Consider the following 18,841-nt stretch of genomic DNA (forward strand, 5'->3'; position numbering starts at 1 on the left):
ACTATTAGTTACTTGAAGTTGTCTTTAAAATATAGATCATTTCCAATTGATTAATTTATTTTGTTCTAAATTTATTAATTCAAAATCTTCTTTCATTTAGTTCTAAATTTATTCAAATTTATTAATTAATAGTATTATTATACTATTAGTTAATTTAGAATATCTTTAATATATGGATCATTTCCAATTGATTAATTTATTTTTTCTAAATTTATTAATTCAAAATCTTCTTTCATTTAGTTCTAAATTATAATTTGTCAATTTTAATAATACTATTTTCTGCTCGAACACATGTCAAGTGTTCGACCGGTGTGATATTCCGTTTGAACTATACTGTATAGCCATTCGAACGGTACACGCCCAGTTTCAATTCTCAGGTACCATTCACGTCTTCTAGATTCACTACATGGGTGTTCATTTTTCAGTTCTCTCAGAGAAAATGTATAGAAACAGAGACAAGACACGTATATATTTATTCCATATTCCAACATCCAAACACTAGTATTTCACACATATTTTACAAATATTTCAAAGACATCCAACAAATAAAGTATAGAAACAATATATATACTAACCTTAATTAATAGCAAATCCAAACAACAAGAATCCCCACTCTTGATTAAACACCACTACTCACCTAAACCACAAAAATTATAAATCATTACTTTCAGTTTTTGAACAAAAAATCATGGGAATAGAACATCAAAATACAAGAACTTACCAAATACAAGGGAGAGAGATAGTTGTAGAACTCACAACCAAATACAAGGGAGAGAAAGCAACCACTTACCTTCTGCTCTCATGGTTCTCTCTGCTCTCACGCTCTCTATATTTGTTTCACAAAAACTTCACCGTTTGTCAAGTAAGTTTGTGGTTCTAGACGTCTTATTTCTTATTTTCCCGTTCGAATGAAATTCACTAACAGTTCGAATGTGAAAACATTGAAGAGGGAAATGACTCCCTCTTGGAACATTTCAGCTGATATACATTTGAACCGAATATATATACGTTCGAATGTCTACTCCCTTTGTGAATTGGGTGGGAGAAAAACCTACCACTACTTATCAATGGTGCCAATCTCGTTTTAGCATTCGAACGCTTCAAATATTCCTCCAAACATATTATATAATGTTTGAACAATATATAAATATCTGTTCGAAGGGGTGTAATATATACTATAAATATATATATAAGTAGTATATAAGTATTTTATTAATTAATAGTATATATTTAGTATAGACATTAATAGTAGTATATTATGTATAAGTATGGTGTATATAAGTATATTAATAATAAGTATATATAAGTTTATATATAAGTATTACATTAAATATAAGTATCTATTTAGTATAGACATTAATAGTAGTATATTATATATAAGTATGGTGTATATAAATATATTAATAAATAGTATATATAAGTATATATATAAATACTATATATAAATATCAAATATAGTATGTTTTTGTATCAAATATAATAATAACATGCATATTTATTTTACCATTCCAATGAGTGTTTATTACGTTTGAAGGCATATATAAATACTATATATAAAAATTATTAGTAAATAACCATTTGAACATAATAAACACCAATTCGAACGATAAAATATAAATATTATGAGTTGACATCTTCCAGACCTAGCGCCATTACTCATATTTCTCTCTGCCGTTAGACACAATCTCAACACCGCAGGCTACCACACACCATTGTTCATACCACCGTCCACCACTACTCTCCAACCCACTAGGTATGTCATCCTACCGATCATTTTTTTTTAAAGAGTTAGGGCCACAAGTCCATGAGTGACCCCTCCCCACATTTATTAAAAAAATCCCCACTTATGGCAGAGGAAAACCTTAACAATCAGACCAACCCACTGAACAAAAACTAGCAAAATTAACCAACCAACCATCATCTACAAAAAATTAAATCCCACACCGTATATAAGTTGTACCCATTAAATCTAACCTGTACAAACCTTGCACCTCTCGTGGCAAATCCACTGCTTCAAACACAAGCAGCTCCTCCCTAAACTCCCTAATTCTAGCCAATTCATCAACCAGTTTACTCCCTTCCCTAAATGTATGAGAGATAGAAAAATCAAACCCAACCAAAAGAGACAACAAATGATCCCAGCAATTCCAAAGATACCAAACTATACAAACTCGACTCTTCAACCAAGATACTACAAGTAAAGAATCACATTCAATATCAATGGATAAAAAATCCAACTGTCAGCATATTTTTATTCCTTCTATAACAGCCCAAAGCTCAGCTTCATTATTAGAACAAGAGCCAGAGAATTTAGAAAAAGCAAAAACTATCCTTCCTTCTTGACTCCAAAGAAATCCACCTTCTCCACAAGGACCCGGATTCCTAAGAGAACTCCCATCTAAATTTAGCTTTAATCGTCCACTATTAGGCTTCAACCATCTAACAATGTGAATTTTAGGAGGCAGAGGGTGCACCAGTTTAATCTCCAGCCTTGACAAAATTTTTAAATCTTGCAATGACATTTTCTTCACTTTAGTATCAGCTGCAAAGAGCTTCAGCCACATTAAAGCCAAAAACCAAACCTGTTGGATAGATTCATATTTTCCTTCCATGCGTACAGCACAACGCCTTCTCCACAATCTCCATATCACCATCACAGGAATTAAACCCAACAACATACCAACCCGTGAATTTCTATTCGACCAAGCAAACCACAAATGAATTCTATCCCTCCAAGATTGATGAGCCAAGAAAGGAACCCCTACTTCAGCTGAAACGTTTCTCCATATTTCTTGTGCAAATTCACCCTTGCCAAGAACATGTTCTAGATCTTCCTCATGTCCCTCCATACAACAATTACACCTTGAGACAATCGGAATGCCCAGCTGAAAAATTCTCTCATCCACACTTAAACAACCAAATGAAGCCTTCCACATAACAATAGACATTTTTCTAGGAGTTAGATTATGCCAAACCCATCTTGCCCAATCAAACCTTTGCATCTTAACTCTTAGAACCTCCCATGTTGATTTTGTTGAGAACATCCCTTGTTTATCAGGAAGCCAAATTAAAACATCTTTTTTATTTCTTAACTCACCAACTCACCAACTACTTTCATAACCTCACTTGCTCTTTGTTGCCCCACAACCATCTCAAGTCTCTTGGCATCCCACCTATCATTTACAACCAATTCTCTAATTGTGATGCTTGTTTCTACCATTTTCCACCCTGTAGATGGCTGGAAATGGTCATCCCAAACTCTACTTAAGATTTTTTGTGAAAAATCAAAAGGAATCAACCAATTCCTTTCGATTTTTGCAATGGTTGAGTCAACTCAGCCATTGCTGAGCTTGAACAATTGCTCATCGTTTGAATGTGTTTTATCTGTTTGAACGACACATGATTGTCAAGTGAGAAGCCAAGAGCCTAATGTTTGAACGGTACCCTATTACCGTTTGAACTAATTGCATAACTATTCGAACATATTGCATAACTGTTCGAACGGAACAATTCTTGTTTTAATTATTTAATAGAGTTGAATAGATAAATTAAACAATATATATTTTAATTATTATATCGTTAGATATAATTATTTTATCTAATTATAATTATGATATTTTGTATATTTTGTCCTTAATTTTATAAATTAAACTTATCATCATTCCAATGGCTTCCTAGGAAGGAAGCGGGCCAAGTCAGGGCAACTCTTTAGCGAAGAAGTTCGAGAGAGGACTATTTTGTTGGAGCGGTAGGTCATGATCGATGATTTTAGGGAACTTATACGGGAGAGACATTCTCTGGCATCTGTCTTTCTCGATCGTGGTTGGACACCGATCATAGACCAGAAGGATGAAGGGACGGATAAGATTGTTGCCTACATTGATATTGTATCTGAATTCTATAGAGAACTTGGTGCAGCATGCCAGGATGATGATGCATACACCTTCTCTATCTGAGGCATCTCAGTACAACTTTCAGTTGATGTCGTTGCCGATTTTCTTGGTATCCCTCGACTGCCCACTGCATATCCTGACATGGTGCCTAGAGAATCTACACCTGCAAGCGATGCGAAGACTGCTAAGGAAGAGTATACTATTGTAGTAGATGAGATCGATGGCCTAGCTGATCATAAGGTTTCATCAGTTGGTTGTGGGTTTAGATGCTCCTTCCTATGATGGGATCAAGAGCATCAAACAGGCGAAAATTATCTAGTTTTTTCAAGATTATAAACATTATAATAGCCAACAACATCGATCCATGTCTGCACAAGACTGAGTTTAGCATGGACCAGGCACGATTTATGTTGCAGGTTGCTAGTGAGGTGCCTATCGACCTAGTGAGATATATTTTCACTAGGATTCAATCAGAGTCCACCTATATTATGACCGATATATTACCATTTGGGATCCTACTCACATGATTTCTTTTAGTGAATGGAGTTAAGCCAAATGTGTTTGAGAGTAGATTGGACCAATCAACTCCACAACCTTGTCACGAGCACGTGACACTTCAGATTTCATATTCGTGCACCCACTATAAAGGGCGTCAACACTCAGGGAGATGCACAGGGCATTTCGGGTCACGCATTTGGACAAGGTGTCTCGGGCAAGGCATCTACATAAGGCGCATCACGCACTGCTACTTGTGAGGAGATTGTAGATATTGTGCTTGTAGAGATGCACGCACAGACGTCAGAGATCATTGATGCAGTCCAGATTGCCCTTGCAGAGATTGAGTTGAAGCTCATGTCTAGGTTGACAGATATTGAGGCACTCCTTGGTGAAGTCGAGGCAGTGCTACGAGATCTGGCACAGTAGTCATATATATGTTTTATTTGCATTTGTTTTATTTTTTGTATGGACAATCATGACTATTTGGGTTTTGTAAAATTAATTTAAATATCCATTGTCTTTTCATTTTCTAAATTAGTTATAAAAAACACTCTAAAATGACTAACGGTAGCTCCCAACAGGTTGTAATACCTAGCTAGGGGCCCAAGCCCAGTGCAATGCAAGCCCAAGGGGATAGATTTGAAACCCTTACTTATTTCAAACCTTGCCATTTAAGTGAGTGAGTTCCTTTCAATTTTTTTTTTTTTTTCTCTTCTTCTCCCTTATGAGATTCTTCCCGCATTTCCTCCTCAATGATTTCTTTTCCCCCACTTTCACATTTCAATTGTTACCTCATCTCTTTTTTTTTTTTTTTTTTTTTTTTTTTTTTTTTGCTTCTCCATGCCATGCAATCCCCATTACTTCCAATCTTTTACAGATTAATTCTTTTCCTCTCTCTGGTAAGTCTCTCTCTTTCTCTTTTTTCTTTATTTCTTTTTCCTCCCTTTCTCTCTCTTTGAATTTCAAAATCTATTATTTTTCTCTTGCTGTTTATCTTGTCACTAGAAAATTTCTGTGACGCCCCCAAATCCCCACGCACGGACATGGGGAAATCGAGACGTCCGGATGGTGACAACCCGGGTCACCACCCTAACGACGGGTGCCAAGTGTGTGCAAAGGCAACATATGTGCACGAAAAAACACGCAGCGGATAACGAAAGTCACATAAATAAGTACCAGAATTTTCTCTTAACGTAATACAAACTGTTCAAAACATACATAAAATATTACAAAACACTAACATAGTTTTAAAACCAAATATAAAGCATAACATCAGCAACCCGGCGGAGCCGCATCCTCAGGCTCAGCCTCCTCTTCCTCATCCTCAAAACCTGCACCAAAAGCTACGGAACCAAAAATGGTACCGCAGGTAAGTAAAACCCAAACACCACCAGATAAAAAGACATAGAACTCAAACAAAATGCATGAAGCATGCCCAATGCACAAAATCCATAAAACATAATTTTCCACACACGCCAAAAATCCCATTTGGCCCCAAAACACATCTTTTCCAAAAACCACGCCAAAAGTTACATTTGGCCTCTATAACCGTCTCAAACCAAAAAACCATTTTTTTTTTACCCGTATGCACCATGACCTCCCCTAGGGGTCATCCGCACACTCTGGCTCCAGTGCCACACCGCAGAGTACCACCACGCATGTGACACCTAACGAGCGATGCCCAGTTCCACGCCCCGCGTGTTTGTAGCCAAGCATCCTCTAGCCCTCACCAGCGAAGGGCCACGGAGTCGGTGCGTAGGGCGATGCCCGGTTCCGCGCCCGGCGCGTTCGTAGCCAAGCAACCCCTAGCCCCCGCTCCCGTTGTCGCCCAGCGACAACCCAGGGGACATCACTCAGTTTATTCCACTCCTGAGTGACCAGAGGAGCTCCACCGGGATAATACCTCATCCTGGCTTGGGGTCGTGATACACATGCACCCGTAAGTCCACTTACGCCAATACACAGGCTTTTCACACATGAACAAAAACACACGTGCATGCACCATGTAAATGCAATATCAATGCACAAAAATAATCAACCAACATAAATCAATCAAACAAGCAACTCCGTCCTCCATCCATCCGACCCCCAAACTCCTCGGACTCAGTCCGGAATCAGTCAACCAACAAATAAAATTATTGAATGAGCAATATATTTTTAAATCTGAAAATAGGGTTTGGAAAATACTTACAGCGCTATACGGTAATTTTAGAAAACACTTGGCGTTGCAAACGGCGGAGAAAAAGCAACATTACAGTGAAAATTCACTGTGGCCGTGGGTTGTAAAATACCCACTTTTGAACGGGGACAAACCAGGGCTTGGGATTGATAGGGAATGGTCTAGGGATGATTGTGAAGCTATTGGAAGTGGTGGTTGGCCATGGGTGCGGCAGAAACGGCGGAGAGAGCCCGAATTTCCCAAAAATGAAAGCTAGCTCGTGGGAGCTATTCCGGTGACCGTTGGAGGCCGAAAATAGGTGGGTTAGGACGGCAAGGGACCGGTGATGATGTGGTGAAGAAATGGTGGCCGGAGGTGGAGCGACGGTGGCGGATCGAGCCAAAAACCGTGTAGGCTTTAAGGGGGTTTTCCGGCCAAACGGCCGGCCGGATGGGGCTGGGAATTGGTGGTGAGGTGCGCCGGAGGGAGAGGTGTCGACCGGTGGGGGCGGTATGCTGCACGGCAGCCGGACGGCGGCGGGTCGAGGGCAGGAAGGAGCTCCAGCGTGAGAGAGGAGGAGAGAGAGAGGGACGGGGTCGACGCGGGAGGAAGGAGAAGAAAAAAGAAAAGAAAGAAAAAAGAGAAAAAGAAAGAAAAAGAAAGAAAAAGAAAGAAGAAAAAGAAAAAAGAAAAAAAGAAGAAAAAGAGAAAAAGGAAAAAGAAAAAGGAAAAAGGGAAAAGAGGTGTAGGAAAAGAAGATGAGGTCTAATCCTCATTCCGGGAAAACAAAACTAAACCGCCGAAACGAGATTAAAAACTGTAAACGACTAAAATAAATAAAACACAACATCAATTAAATAAAAACCAATTTTTAAAATGCAATAAATTAAAATAAATAAACTAATATATTAATTAAAATAAAAACAACCATTCAGTGAAAATACACGCAAAAGCGGGTCATCACAATTTCAGCATTCGACTTTAAGCATATTTACCTCTTTTTATTTTTTTTTTAACTTATTATTATTTTTTTCATCCTTGCTGAATTTTTTTGCTTAGTCGTACGATATCCTCTTTGTTGGAATTTTTCTCATTGCCATCAATATCCCAACTTAGCTAGTGAACTAAGGTAAGCCCACGTTGTCCTTTTCTTTTCTTTTGTTCATCTCTTAGTAAAAGGGGGATTTTTATGCGAATTTTTTTTTTTAAGTTTAGTTATCTTAATTATTTATGTTAAAGTGTGGTGTTTTGGGTTGATGTGTCGCGAATGGAGTTGATTGGTCGCTACTCAGGGTGGTTTATTAACCATGTGTGTGATGTGTGTTTGAGCTGGTTGTATTGGATATGTTATGAGTGGCGTAGATGCCTGAGATTGAAGTGTTGGATGATTAAAACTATCTGGTGGTTGTGCAGAACTTTCATATTGAAGGTTGGAGTCGACATGGTTTTTTGAGTTAGGATTTAGATGTAGGAGTTGCCGTTGTTGGTTTGGAGATATATTTCTTGTTGGTTTGGTGTTGGTAAGAGGTAGCTGTTTGGGTTGAATTTGACTGTTGGGAGGAAATTTTAGTGGCTGTGTTGGGGTTTAATATGCTAATGGTTTGAGAAGGGGATTCTTCAGGTTTTAATTTTATGAAAGATATTGAGTTAAAGAGGGGCTATTTTGGATTATTACTCAATAAATAATAGCTTACTGGACTGGTTTATTAAATGTTGGGTATATGTTTTGTTTAGGTGGTGTTACTGCTACAGTTTCACCTCAAGGCGTAGATATTACACAGAAGTCAGGTAAGCGGGGTTCCTATACTAGCTTTGCACAAAAGAAACAAAATAAGGTTGGCTTTAAAAATAGGCATGTTTGATTTTTTAAAAGAAAACTGAAAACGACCTCAGATGTTTGTCCTCCATATGCATAAATTCTATATATGAGAATTTATTTATTTATTTATTTATTTTTTTGTCATGACTGGTGTATTCATGAACTAATTTTGTGCATTTTGTTTTCTGGACTGAGAAAAGAATGGATCTAAGATTTTTGAAACAATGTTGCTTTTATTCAATAAAGATGTTCTAATTCATGAGATCTAAAAGTTTTACTGTGAATAAATGAAGATGTTTTTATAATGATTTCATACATGTGAAATGATATGAAGCTACTCGGTATTCTGTTCTGATAAGACGTGTTCTCTGAAAAACTTTGGCATGAGTTCTATTTTAACAACTGAATATGATCTGTTTTTGACGTTGTTTAAATTCTTTTTCTGTTAAGGTCCAACCACGGGTATAATGGTGGTTTATAACCCTACCATGGGGGTGAAATATGGAATACGACCCAGCCACAGGTATAATGGTGATTTATAACCCTACCACGGGGGTTAAACAAGGTATTTTTCCCAATGTGATGCTATGAGATGATATGAATGTGATATTTCAGATTAATTATGCCAAAGGATTTTGTTTTTTTTGGAAAAAGTTTATTTACTAAAAAGATTTACTCTGATGTTTTGTAACAAGATCTGTTTCTGCATTCTAAAAGAAAGTGTTTTGTCCTACATTCTAAATGTTATAAATGCTCATGTTTATATACTAGTATAGTTTCTTAACTTACTGAGTTATTGATAACTCACCCCCTTATCTCCATAGTATTTTTCAGATGATTTTGATGATGTAGCAGAGGAGTAATAGAGTATGTAGCAAGATTAGTTGAGGGTAGTGGTTGCATACCTTGGAGTATGAGTGCTGTTGGAAGATTTATTTATTAAATAATTTGATTTTAGTATGTTTAGATGATTATGAAGACTTATGTATTATTTTAGTCCTTTATGTTAATAGAGATATGTGCAGTAGTTGATTTATTGTATTTTGGATTCTGGTATTGAGGAGTAGATGAATTGACATATGTAGTTAATTATATTAGAAGAATTTTATGTTTGGTTTTGGAGTCTATGTAAATATATTTTTGGGATATGAAAGATATGTTAGAAATTTGTTGAAGTGCTTATCAGGTTGTAAGAGCTAACTCTCCGAACCTCCAGGATCGGGGCGTTACAATTAGTATCAGAGCCAGGTTTGAGGTTCTGCAGACTATACACACAGGATGTTTTGAATATCTGTGGGTTTAGGAAGTAAATCCATATTTGAGGTATAGAAATTAGAAAACTAGGAGATGATCTTGTTGGTAATTAAGGTTTTGGGGATAGGATTGAGGGATTTGGGTCCCAAGAATCGTAGTCTGTGAGTTCTGATTGTGCACCAAGACTTTTGTGTTGAAATGTTAGGGCTTTGATTTTAATGAAACTCTAGATTTCTTTTGGAGTTTTTTTTTATTAATATGTATGTATCTAAACTAGGTTTACCTATATATTTATCATATTATTTTACTTTCATTCTTTTTAACATTTTACTAATTTTAAGATTTCAGGATGGTTGCTCGTCGTCAAGTACAAAATCTTGATGACTTCAACGAAAACAACAATGTGAGGGGCTGCACATTCGAGGATTTCAATCGTACTCATCTTCCCACATTTGATGGAAGGGGTGACCCAAATGCAGCTGAGGACTAGATCCAAGACATTGAAGAGATTTTCAGTGTTTTGGAGTGTACTGACAAATAGAAAGTATGGTTTGCATCTTTAAGTTAACCGAAGAAGCGAAAAGATGGTGAAACTTTGAGAAAGTCATTAGAGAAGCCGATGGGAATAGAGTAATGAGTTGGCCTCACTTTAAGCAAAATTTCTTCGATCACTTTTTCCCTAGAGCAGACCGAGAAGCTAGGGCTCAAGAGTTTTTGGTGCAAGGGACCAAATTTGCAGAGTTATCACACTTTGCCTCTTATCTGATTCCTGACAAGGAGAAGAAAACCTGAAAGTTTGAAGAGGGTTTAAATTACAGGATCTACGAATGGGTCATGGTTTTACAAATTCAAAACTTTTCAAACTTAGTGCATAAGGCGATGCTAGTGGAGCAAAATCTCAAAAGAGGTGCTAAGCTGCAAGAGCAAAGGAAGAGAGCCGCCCCACAAGGATCCTCAAGCATGAATCAAGGACCATGGAAGAAAAGAAATGAGGGAGACAGCTCTAGTCAAAGGCAGATACTAGGAAGTCCATCGAATAACTCCTGTAAGTTTTGTAACCGCGTGCATGCTGGGGAGTGCATAAAGGAAGTGGGGTCATGTTTCCATTCTGGGAATGCTGGTCATTTCATTAGAGATTGTCCATTTCTTTTGGAGGTCAACAAGAGGCCCAACATACCTCAAAGCTCTAGGTAGGGAAATCAAAGTAACAATCAGAGCAGATATGTACCGACACGAGTTTTCGCTTTGACACCTAGGGAAGCAAAGGACAAGAATGACGTAGTTACGGGTATATTCTTAACTCCTTTCCTCCTTTGAAGGCTAATTTTGTTTGTTAAAGATTTAGGATTACCCATTTAAGTATCTTTATGGATTATATTGGTGTAATCACAAGAATTCTTCCTCTTTTCTTTAACAAAGCTACTGTTTTGTTTGATTCTGGGGCTACTCACTCTTTTATTTCAATGGAGTATGCCAAGTCTTGTCCTAATGAAGCAGAAAGGATGGATTATAATTTACTAGTCTCAACCCCAACGAGAGTTTCAGTGACCTGTAGCAAGATTCTGCATAGGTGTCCTATAGTAATTAGTGCGAGAGAAATGCCAGCTAACAGTCTTCCCTATGACTATGTTGGGAATGGATTGGTTAGCTTCTGTTTATGCTAGTATTGATTGTTTTAAGAAGGAGGTGGTGTTCAAACCTCCTGAGGGATAAGAGTTTCGATTTATAGGGTCTAGGGTACATATTCCCCCACCAGTTATATCAGCTGTCCAGGTGGGTAAGTTAATACGTGATGGATTTCAAGGATATCTGGCCTACATGGTGGATGAACCAAGTCAAGAATTGAAGTTAGATGATATCCATATAGTGAATGAATATCCAAAAGTTTTTCTTGAAGAGTTGTCTGGGTTACCATCGGATTGAGAAGTAGAGTTTGCTATTGAATTAGCCCCAAGGACAACACCTCTTTCCAAAGCCCCTTACTGGATGGCACCTTCTGAGTTAGTGGAACTCAAAGAACAATTGCAAGACTTATTGGACAAAGGTTTCATCAGACCCAGTGTGTCACCTTGGGGAGCTCTGTTTTTTTTTTTTTGTGAAAAACAAAGATGGAACAATGAGAATGTATATTGATTACAGAGAACTTAACCGAGTAACTATAAAGAATAACTACCCATTGCCCTGTATTGAAGCGCTTGTTTGATTAGTTGCAAGGTGCACAAGTGTTTTCTAAGATTGATCTCAGATCAGGCTATCAGCAATTGAAGATCAAGGTAGAGGATGTGCCTAAGACAGCATCTAGAACTAGGTACAACCATTATGAATTCTTGGTCATGCCTTTTGGATTAACTAACACTCCAGCCATATTTATGGATTTGATGAATCGGGTATTTCATGAGTTCTTGGATAAATTTGTAGTAGTGTTCATTGATGACATATTAATATACTCCAAGAACAAAACTGAGCATGAAGAACATCTAAGATAAGTACTTGGGAGACTCAAAGATAGGAAATTATTTGCTAAGTTGAAGAAGAGTGAATTTTGGCTTGAGTCCATTTCATTTTTAGGGCATGTAGTGTCAAAGGATGGTATCTCAATAGACCCTAGGAAAGTCGAAGTAGTAGTTAACTAGGCAAGACCAACCAATGTGCATGAGATCAGGAGTTTCTTGGGTTTGGCTGGATATTACCGTCGATTTATTGACAGCTTCTCGAAAATAGTAGTTCCTCTTACCTCCCTTACCAGGAAGAATACTAAGTTTGAGTGGACTACAAAGTGTGAAGAAAGCTTCCAAGAATTGAAGAAGCGATTGGTGACAGCTCCAGTTTTGACAATTCCCAATGAGAGAGGAGGATTTGTGGTTTATAATGACACTTCAAGGTTGGGATTGGGGTGTGTATTGATGCAACATGGGAAATTCATAGCTTACGTTTCATGGCAGTTGAAGGCATATGAAAAAAATTACCCCACACATGATTTGGAATTAGCAACTATTGTCTTTACACTTAAGATTTGGAGACACTACTTATATGGCAAAAAGTGTGAGATCTGTACAGACCACAAGAGTTTGAAGTACTTTTTCACTCAAAGGGAATTAAATATGAGACAGAGGAGATGGCTTGAATTGATTAAGGATTATGATTGCAACATTAACTACCATTCAGGTAAAGCTAACGTTGTTGCAGATGCACTAAGCAGGAAGTCAATGGGACTAGCGGTGGCAACTCTCACCACTCAACACCAGTTAATAATGGACTTAGAAAGAACAGGTATTGAGATTGTGACTAGCAATCAACAAGAATTTATGGCTAATTTAATGGTTCAAGCAACTTTGATAGATAGAATTAAGGCTGCCCAGAAAGAGGATTTAGTGTTAGTGAGACTAGTGGAAGAAGTGGGGAAAGGGAATAAATCTGAGTTCAGTATTTCGGAAGATGGAATTTTAAGGTTTGGAAGTAGAGTGTGTGCCAAACAATGATAAAATAAAAAGGGCAATTCTTGAGGAGGCACATAGCTCTCTTTACACAGGTCACTCGGGGAGTACCAAAATGTATCGAGACTTGAGAGACATTTGGTGGAATGGAATGAAAAGGGAAATGGCAAGTTTGTGGAACAATGTCTAACTTGCCAACGGGTGAAAGTGGAACATCAAGATCCACAGGATTATTGCAATCACTACCAGTTCCAGAATGGAAGTGGGAAGATATTTCTATGGATTTTGTTACAGGCTTACCACGGGTACTAATACAGCAGGATGCAATATGAGTAATAGTAGACCACTTGACGAAGGCCGCTCACTTTGTGCCTATTAAAATTTCTTATAAACTAGAGAAACTAGTTGAGCTGTATGTACAAGAAATTGTGAGATTGCATGGTGTACCGATGTCCATTGTATCGGATAGCGAAGCCTACATGAAGCCATGGGCACTAGATTAAATTTCAGCACTACTTTTCACCCACAGACTGATGGGCAATCAGAAAGAACCATTCAAATCTTGGAAGATATGTTGAGAGCGTGTGTGTTGGATTTTAGGGGAACATGGTTACAACACTTACCTTTGGTCGAGTTTGCTTATAATAACAGCTAGCAGGCTAGTATTGGAATGGTATCATATCAAGCACTATATGGTAAGAGATGTAGATCACCCTTGTATTGGGACGAAGTGGGTGAGAGACAAATTTTGGGTCTAAAAACCATACAGCAAACAACAGAGAAAATAGAGACCATTCGAGCCAGAATGAGAGCAGCGCAAAGTCAACAAAAGAGCTATGCAGATAACCGTCGTCACCAATTAGAGTTTGAGGTTTGAGACAAGGTATTCTTGAGGATTTCACCAATGAAAGGAGTTATGAGATTTGGGAAGAAGGGCAAGTTGCGCCCTAGATATGTCGGGCCCTTTGAGATTCTTGAGCGGATTGGCCCAGTGGCTTATAAGGTAGCCCTACCACCAATACTCATAGGGCTACACTATGTATTTCATGTGTCTATGTTGAGGAAGTATATACCCAACCCCATTCATGTGATTGACTCTGAGCCAATTCAAATTCAGGAAAATCTGACTTATTTGGAAGAACCAGTGCAGATTGTAGAGAGGAAAGAACAGGTGCTATGAGCACGGACTATTCCATTGGTTAAAGTGGTATGAAATAATCATGCTACCATGAAGCCTCTTGGGAGTTAGAGGAAGAGATGCGAGTCAAATACCCCCATTTGTTTGAGAGGGATCAGGATAGCTTATGACAAATTCCGAGGATGGAATTTTTCTTAAGGGGGCAGGATGTAATACCCGGCTAGGGGCCCAAGCCTAGCGCAGTGCAAGCCCATGGGGATAGATTTGAAACCCCTTACTTATTTTAGACGTTGCCATTTAAGTGAGTGACTTTCTTTCTTCTTCTTCCTTTTTTTTTTTTTTTATCTCTTCTTCTCCCTTCCAAGATTCTTCCCCCCATTTCCTCCTCAATGATTTCTTTTCCCCCACTTTCACATTTCAAAGGTTACCTCATTTTTTGTTTTTTTATTTCCTTCTCCATGTCGTGCAATCCCCTTTACTTCCAGTCTTTTACAGATTAATTATTTTCCTCTCTTTGGTAAGTCTCTCTCTTTCTCTTTTTTTTATTATTTCTTTTTCCTCCCTTTCTGTCTCTTTGAATTTCAAAATCTATTATTTTTCTCTTGGTGTTTATCTTGTCACTAGAAAAGTTCAATATTTGACTATAAGCATATTTACCTCTTTTTAAAAAAAAAAAAAAAAACTTATTATTATTTTTTTATCCTTGCTGATTTTTTCTACTTACCCATACAATATCCTCTTTGTTGGAACTTTTCTCATTGCCATCAATATCCCAGATTAGCTAGTGAACCAAGGTAAGCCCACATTACCCTCTTCTTTTCTTTTGTTCATCTGTTAGTAAAAGGGGGATTTTTATGTGATTTTTTTTTTTTAAGTTTAGTTATCTTAATTATTTATGTTAAAGTGTGGTGTTTTGGGTTGATGTGCGGCGAATGGAGTTGATTGGTGGCTGCTCAGAGTGGTTTATTGACTATGTGTGATGTGTGTTTGAGCTGATTGTATTGGATGTGTTATGCATGGCGTAGATGCCTGAGATTGAAGTGTTGGATGATTACAAATATATGGTGGTTGTGCATAACTTTTATATTGATGGTTGGAGTTGACATGGTTCTTTGAGTTAGAAATTAGACGTAGGAGTTGTTGTTGTTTGTTTGGAGATATATTTATTGTTGGTTTGGTGTTGGTAAGAGGTAGCTGTTTGGGTTGAGTTTGACTGTTGGGAGGAAATTTTAGTGGTTGTGTTGGGGTTTAAAATGCTAATGGTTTGAGAAGGGGACTGTTCAAGTTTTAATTTTATGAGAGATATTGAGTTAAAGAGGGGCTATTTATTACTCAATAAACAGTAGCTTACTGGACTGGTTTATTAAATGTTGGGCATATGTTTTGTTTAGGTGGTGTTACTACTAGAGTTTCAACTCAAGGCGTAGATATTACACGGAAGTCAGGTAAGCGGGATTCCTATACTAACTTTGCACAAAAGAAACGAAATGAGGTTGACTTTGAAAATATGCATGTTTGATTTTTGAAAAGAAAATTGAAAACGACCTCAAATGTTTGTCCTGCATATGCATAAATTCTATATATGAGAAATATATATATATATATATATATATATTGTCATGATTGGTGTATACATGAGCTAATTTTGTGTATTTTGTTTTCTAGACTAAGAAAGAGTGAATACGAGATTTTTGAAAAAATGTTACTTTTATTCAATAAAGATGTTCTAATTCATGAGATCTAAAAGTTTTACTGTGAATAAATGAAGATGTTTTTATTCTGATTTCGTACATGTGAAATGATATGAAGCTACTCGATATTCTGTTCTGATAAGATGTGTTCTCTGAAAAACTTTGGCATGAGTTCTGATTTTTACAATTGAATATGATCTGTTTCTGACGTTATGTTTATTCTTTTTATGTTAAGGTCCAGCCACGGGTATAATGGTGGTTTATAACCCTGCCATGGGGGTGAAACATGGAATACGATCCAGCCACGGGTATAATGGTGGTTTATAACCCTACCATGGGGGTGAAACATGGAATACCGTCCAGCCATGGGTATAATGGTGGTTTATACCTACCACGGGGTTAAACATGGTATTTGTTCCAATGTGATGTTATGAGATGTTATGAATGTGATATTTCAAATTAATTATGCCAAAGGATTTTTTTTTTGGAAAAAGTTTATTTACTTAAAAGATTTACTCTGATGTTTTGTAACAAAATCTGTTTCTGCATTCTAAAAGAAAGTGTTTTGCCCTACATTGTGAACATTATAAATGATCATGTTTACATACTAGGATAGTTTCTTTACTTACTGAGCTTTTGATAACTCACCCCCTTATCTTCATAATATTTTTTAGATGATTTTGATGATGCAGCAAAGGAGTAATAGAGTATGTAGCAAGATTAGTTGAGGGTAGTGGTTGCATACCTTGGAGTATGAGTGCTGTTGGAAGATTTATTTATTAAATAATTTGATTTTAGTATGTTCAAATGATTATGAAGACTTATGTATTATTTTAGTCCTTTATGTTAATAGAAATATGTGGAGTAGTTGATTTATTGTATTTTGGATTCTGGTATTGAGGAGTCAATGAATTGATATATGTAGTTAATTATATTAGAAGAATTTTATGTTTGGTTTTGGAGTCTATGCAAATATATTTTTGGGATGAGTCCTTCTACAGAGCAGCCACTGTAGCAGTGCACACAATGCACTCACTACGTGGCTGCAGCCTGCTTCTGTCATTATTTTTATTTTTTATTTTTTTTTCATTTCAAAACATGCGGTTTCTCTCCCATTTGAACATCTTCTTTCTCCTTTCTTCATAAAGCAATGTATAATCCTGGACACTTAATCACTTCAAAATTCACATTTTCTCCTCCTCCTCCGGCCATTGGAGCAGCAACATTACTACGGTGGGACTCCAACTCCAACAATGTTTGATTAGCAATCCCAACACGATTAGAGGATCCATTTGGCTTCTCATCTTTCGCAGACCCAGAACAAGGCATCCCCTTTCTATCATGTTTTTCAGAAGGAGGAGATCGTTTCCCTGTCATAGATCTCAGCAACACCCTGCCACCGTTTCTTAATGGTGACCCATTTCCTCCACAACCAGATCCCTCTTCTAAATTCCTGGACATGACGACCAAGAAATATTAGGTAATGGATAACTAAAGGTGCTTGCTTTGGGATGGTTGCAAAGTAAATTCAAGTTCTAAAACTCCGATAAGAACAGAAAAATCAAAAAGACAAGATTTTTAATACCCACCCAGAACATTAAAATGCATTTTCAAAGAGTTCTTCCAAGTTTTTTTTTTTTTTCGCTTTTTTTTCCCTCTCAAATTTCAAGATCAGGGACTAGAGAACTCTAATGGCGCTCAAAGCAATGCTCTGTCATGATCAAGAGACATAATATAAGGCATTAATGGGGGATACCCACTAAACTCAACAAACATTTGAGAACTGGGCTTGTGAAAGAGAGTTGGAAAGCAGAGACAAAAACAAGAGGGGGAAGGAGAACTGGGCTTGTGAGGTTTGGGGGGATTACTAAGGGCTAAGAGACGTGTGACTTGAAACCGGTTTAGCGAACTGGTTTACACCTCATGCGTGCAATGGATGCAGCCAAATAGTGGCTGCTCCCTAGATTTATTCTTTTGGGATATGAAAGATACGTTAGAAATTTGTTGAAGTACTTATCAAGTTATAAGTGCTAACTCTCCAAACCTCCAGGATTGGGGCGTTACCCAAGTCATCAAATAAAAAGTTCAAAGAATTTAAAAAAATGAACCATCGTTCCAACAGACGGATAAATACCCATTCGAACGATATTTCATACAGAGACAAATTTGTTCATCCCAATTTATTCCGTTTGAACTGAAAATGATATGTTCGAACGGTTAATCACATCAGTGAACTTTTGGGAATGAAATCTAATTTTCGTCTCTAAAAAGCATATTTTGGGAAGATTTTTTGCGTCCCAAAAATATCTCATCCCGAAAGGCAAAATTTGTTGTAGTGTATACGTTGTTTAGGGTCACTACTTTTAGGATCATATGTTCATGGAAAACTCTAAAGCAGTCATTTCCACGCACCCCTTGCACACAAAAACGATTTGGTTGGCCACAGTAGCAAATGAAACAACGGGTTGTGGAAGAAAAATTTTAACTTATGAAACAGTGCATTTCATCTCAGACTGAACTAAAACAAGATCCTCCTGTCATTCCCTTCTCTTTTCTTAAGTATGAACCCGTTGTCTAGCCAAAGACTCCTTCTACCATTCCCTTCTCTTCTCCTCTCCATCCCGATACCAAGCCCTTGTTGTCTCTAATCTTTGAACCCTAAACCTAGCAGACGCCATCTCCATTCCCCCATACCAAGCCCTAAGTTCTCGAATCTCTAAACCCTTCTCTGTAGCAAGCCCTATAGGCAAAGCCTAGTAGCTAGATCTCCCATAGCCACAACCCTGTAGCCAAAGCCACGATGCCAAAGCTCTATCTTCCAAAGCCAAAGGACCCTCCCCTTCTCTTCTCTTCTCCAATCTGTGAACCCTAGCCAAAGCTCGAAGTTTATCTTCCATAACCAGTAGCAAGTTCAATCTCCACTCTCTCTCTCTCTCTCTCTCTCTCTCTCTCTCTC

General features: G+C 37.5%; 1 protein-coding gene across 1 annotated transcript; it reads left to right on the forward strand.

Annotated features, from left to right (window-relative positions):
* Nucleotides 1–10,501: 10,501 nt before the first annotated feature.
* LOC122278648 lies at nt 10,502–13,101 on the forward strand. Its single transcript, XM_043088830.1, has 2 exons — nt 10,502–10,812; nt 12,330–13,101. The coding sequence occupies exons 1-2, from the start codon at nt 10,502–10,504 to the stop codon at nt 13,099–13,101; spliced, it is 1,083 nt and encodes a 360-aa protein (XP_042944764.1).
* Nucleotides 13,102–18,841: the final 5,740 nt, after the last annotated feature.

This window comes from Carya illinoinensis, chromosome 10 (assembly GCF_018687715.1).
Source record: "Carya illinoinensis cultivar Pawnee chromosome 10, C.illinoinensisPawnee_v1, whole genome shotgun sequence".
Taxonomy (NCBI): Eukaryota; Viridiplantae; Streptophyta; class Magnoliopsida; order Fagales; family Juglandaceae; genus Carya; species Carya illinoinensis.

Excerpts from the sequence above, each read along its gene's own strand:
- LOC122278648 (XM_043088830.1), top strand. The coding sequence starts at position 10,502 with ATGCTAGTGGAGCAAAATCTCAAAAGAGGTGCTAAGCTGCAAGAGCAA. Across the intron at positions 10,813-12,329 it reads AACATACCTCAAAGCTCTAG|CTTCTCGAAAATAGTAGTTC; the intron begins GTAGGGAAATCA and ends ATTTATTGACAG.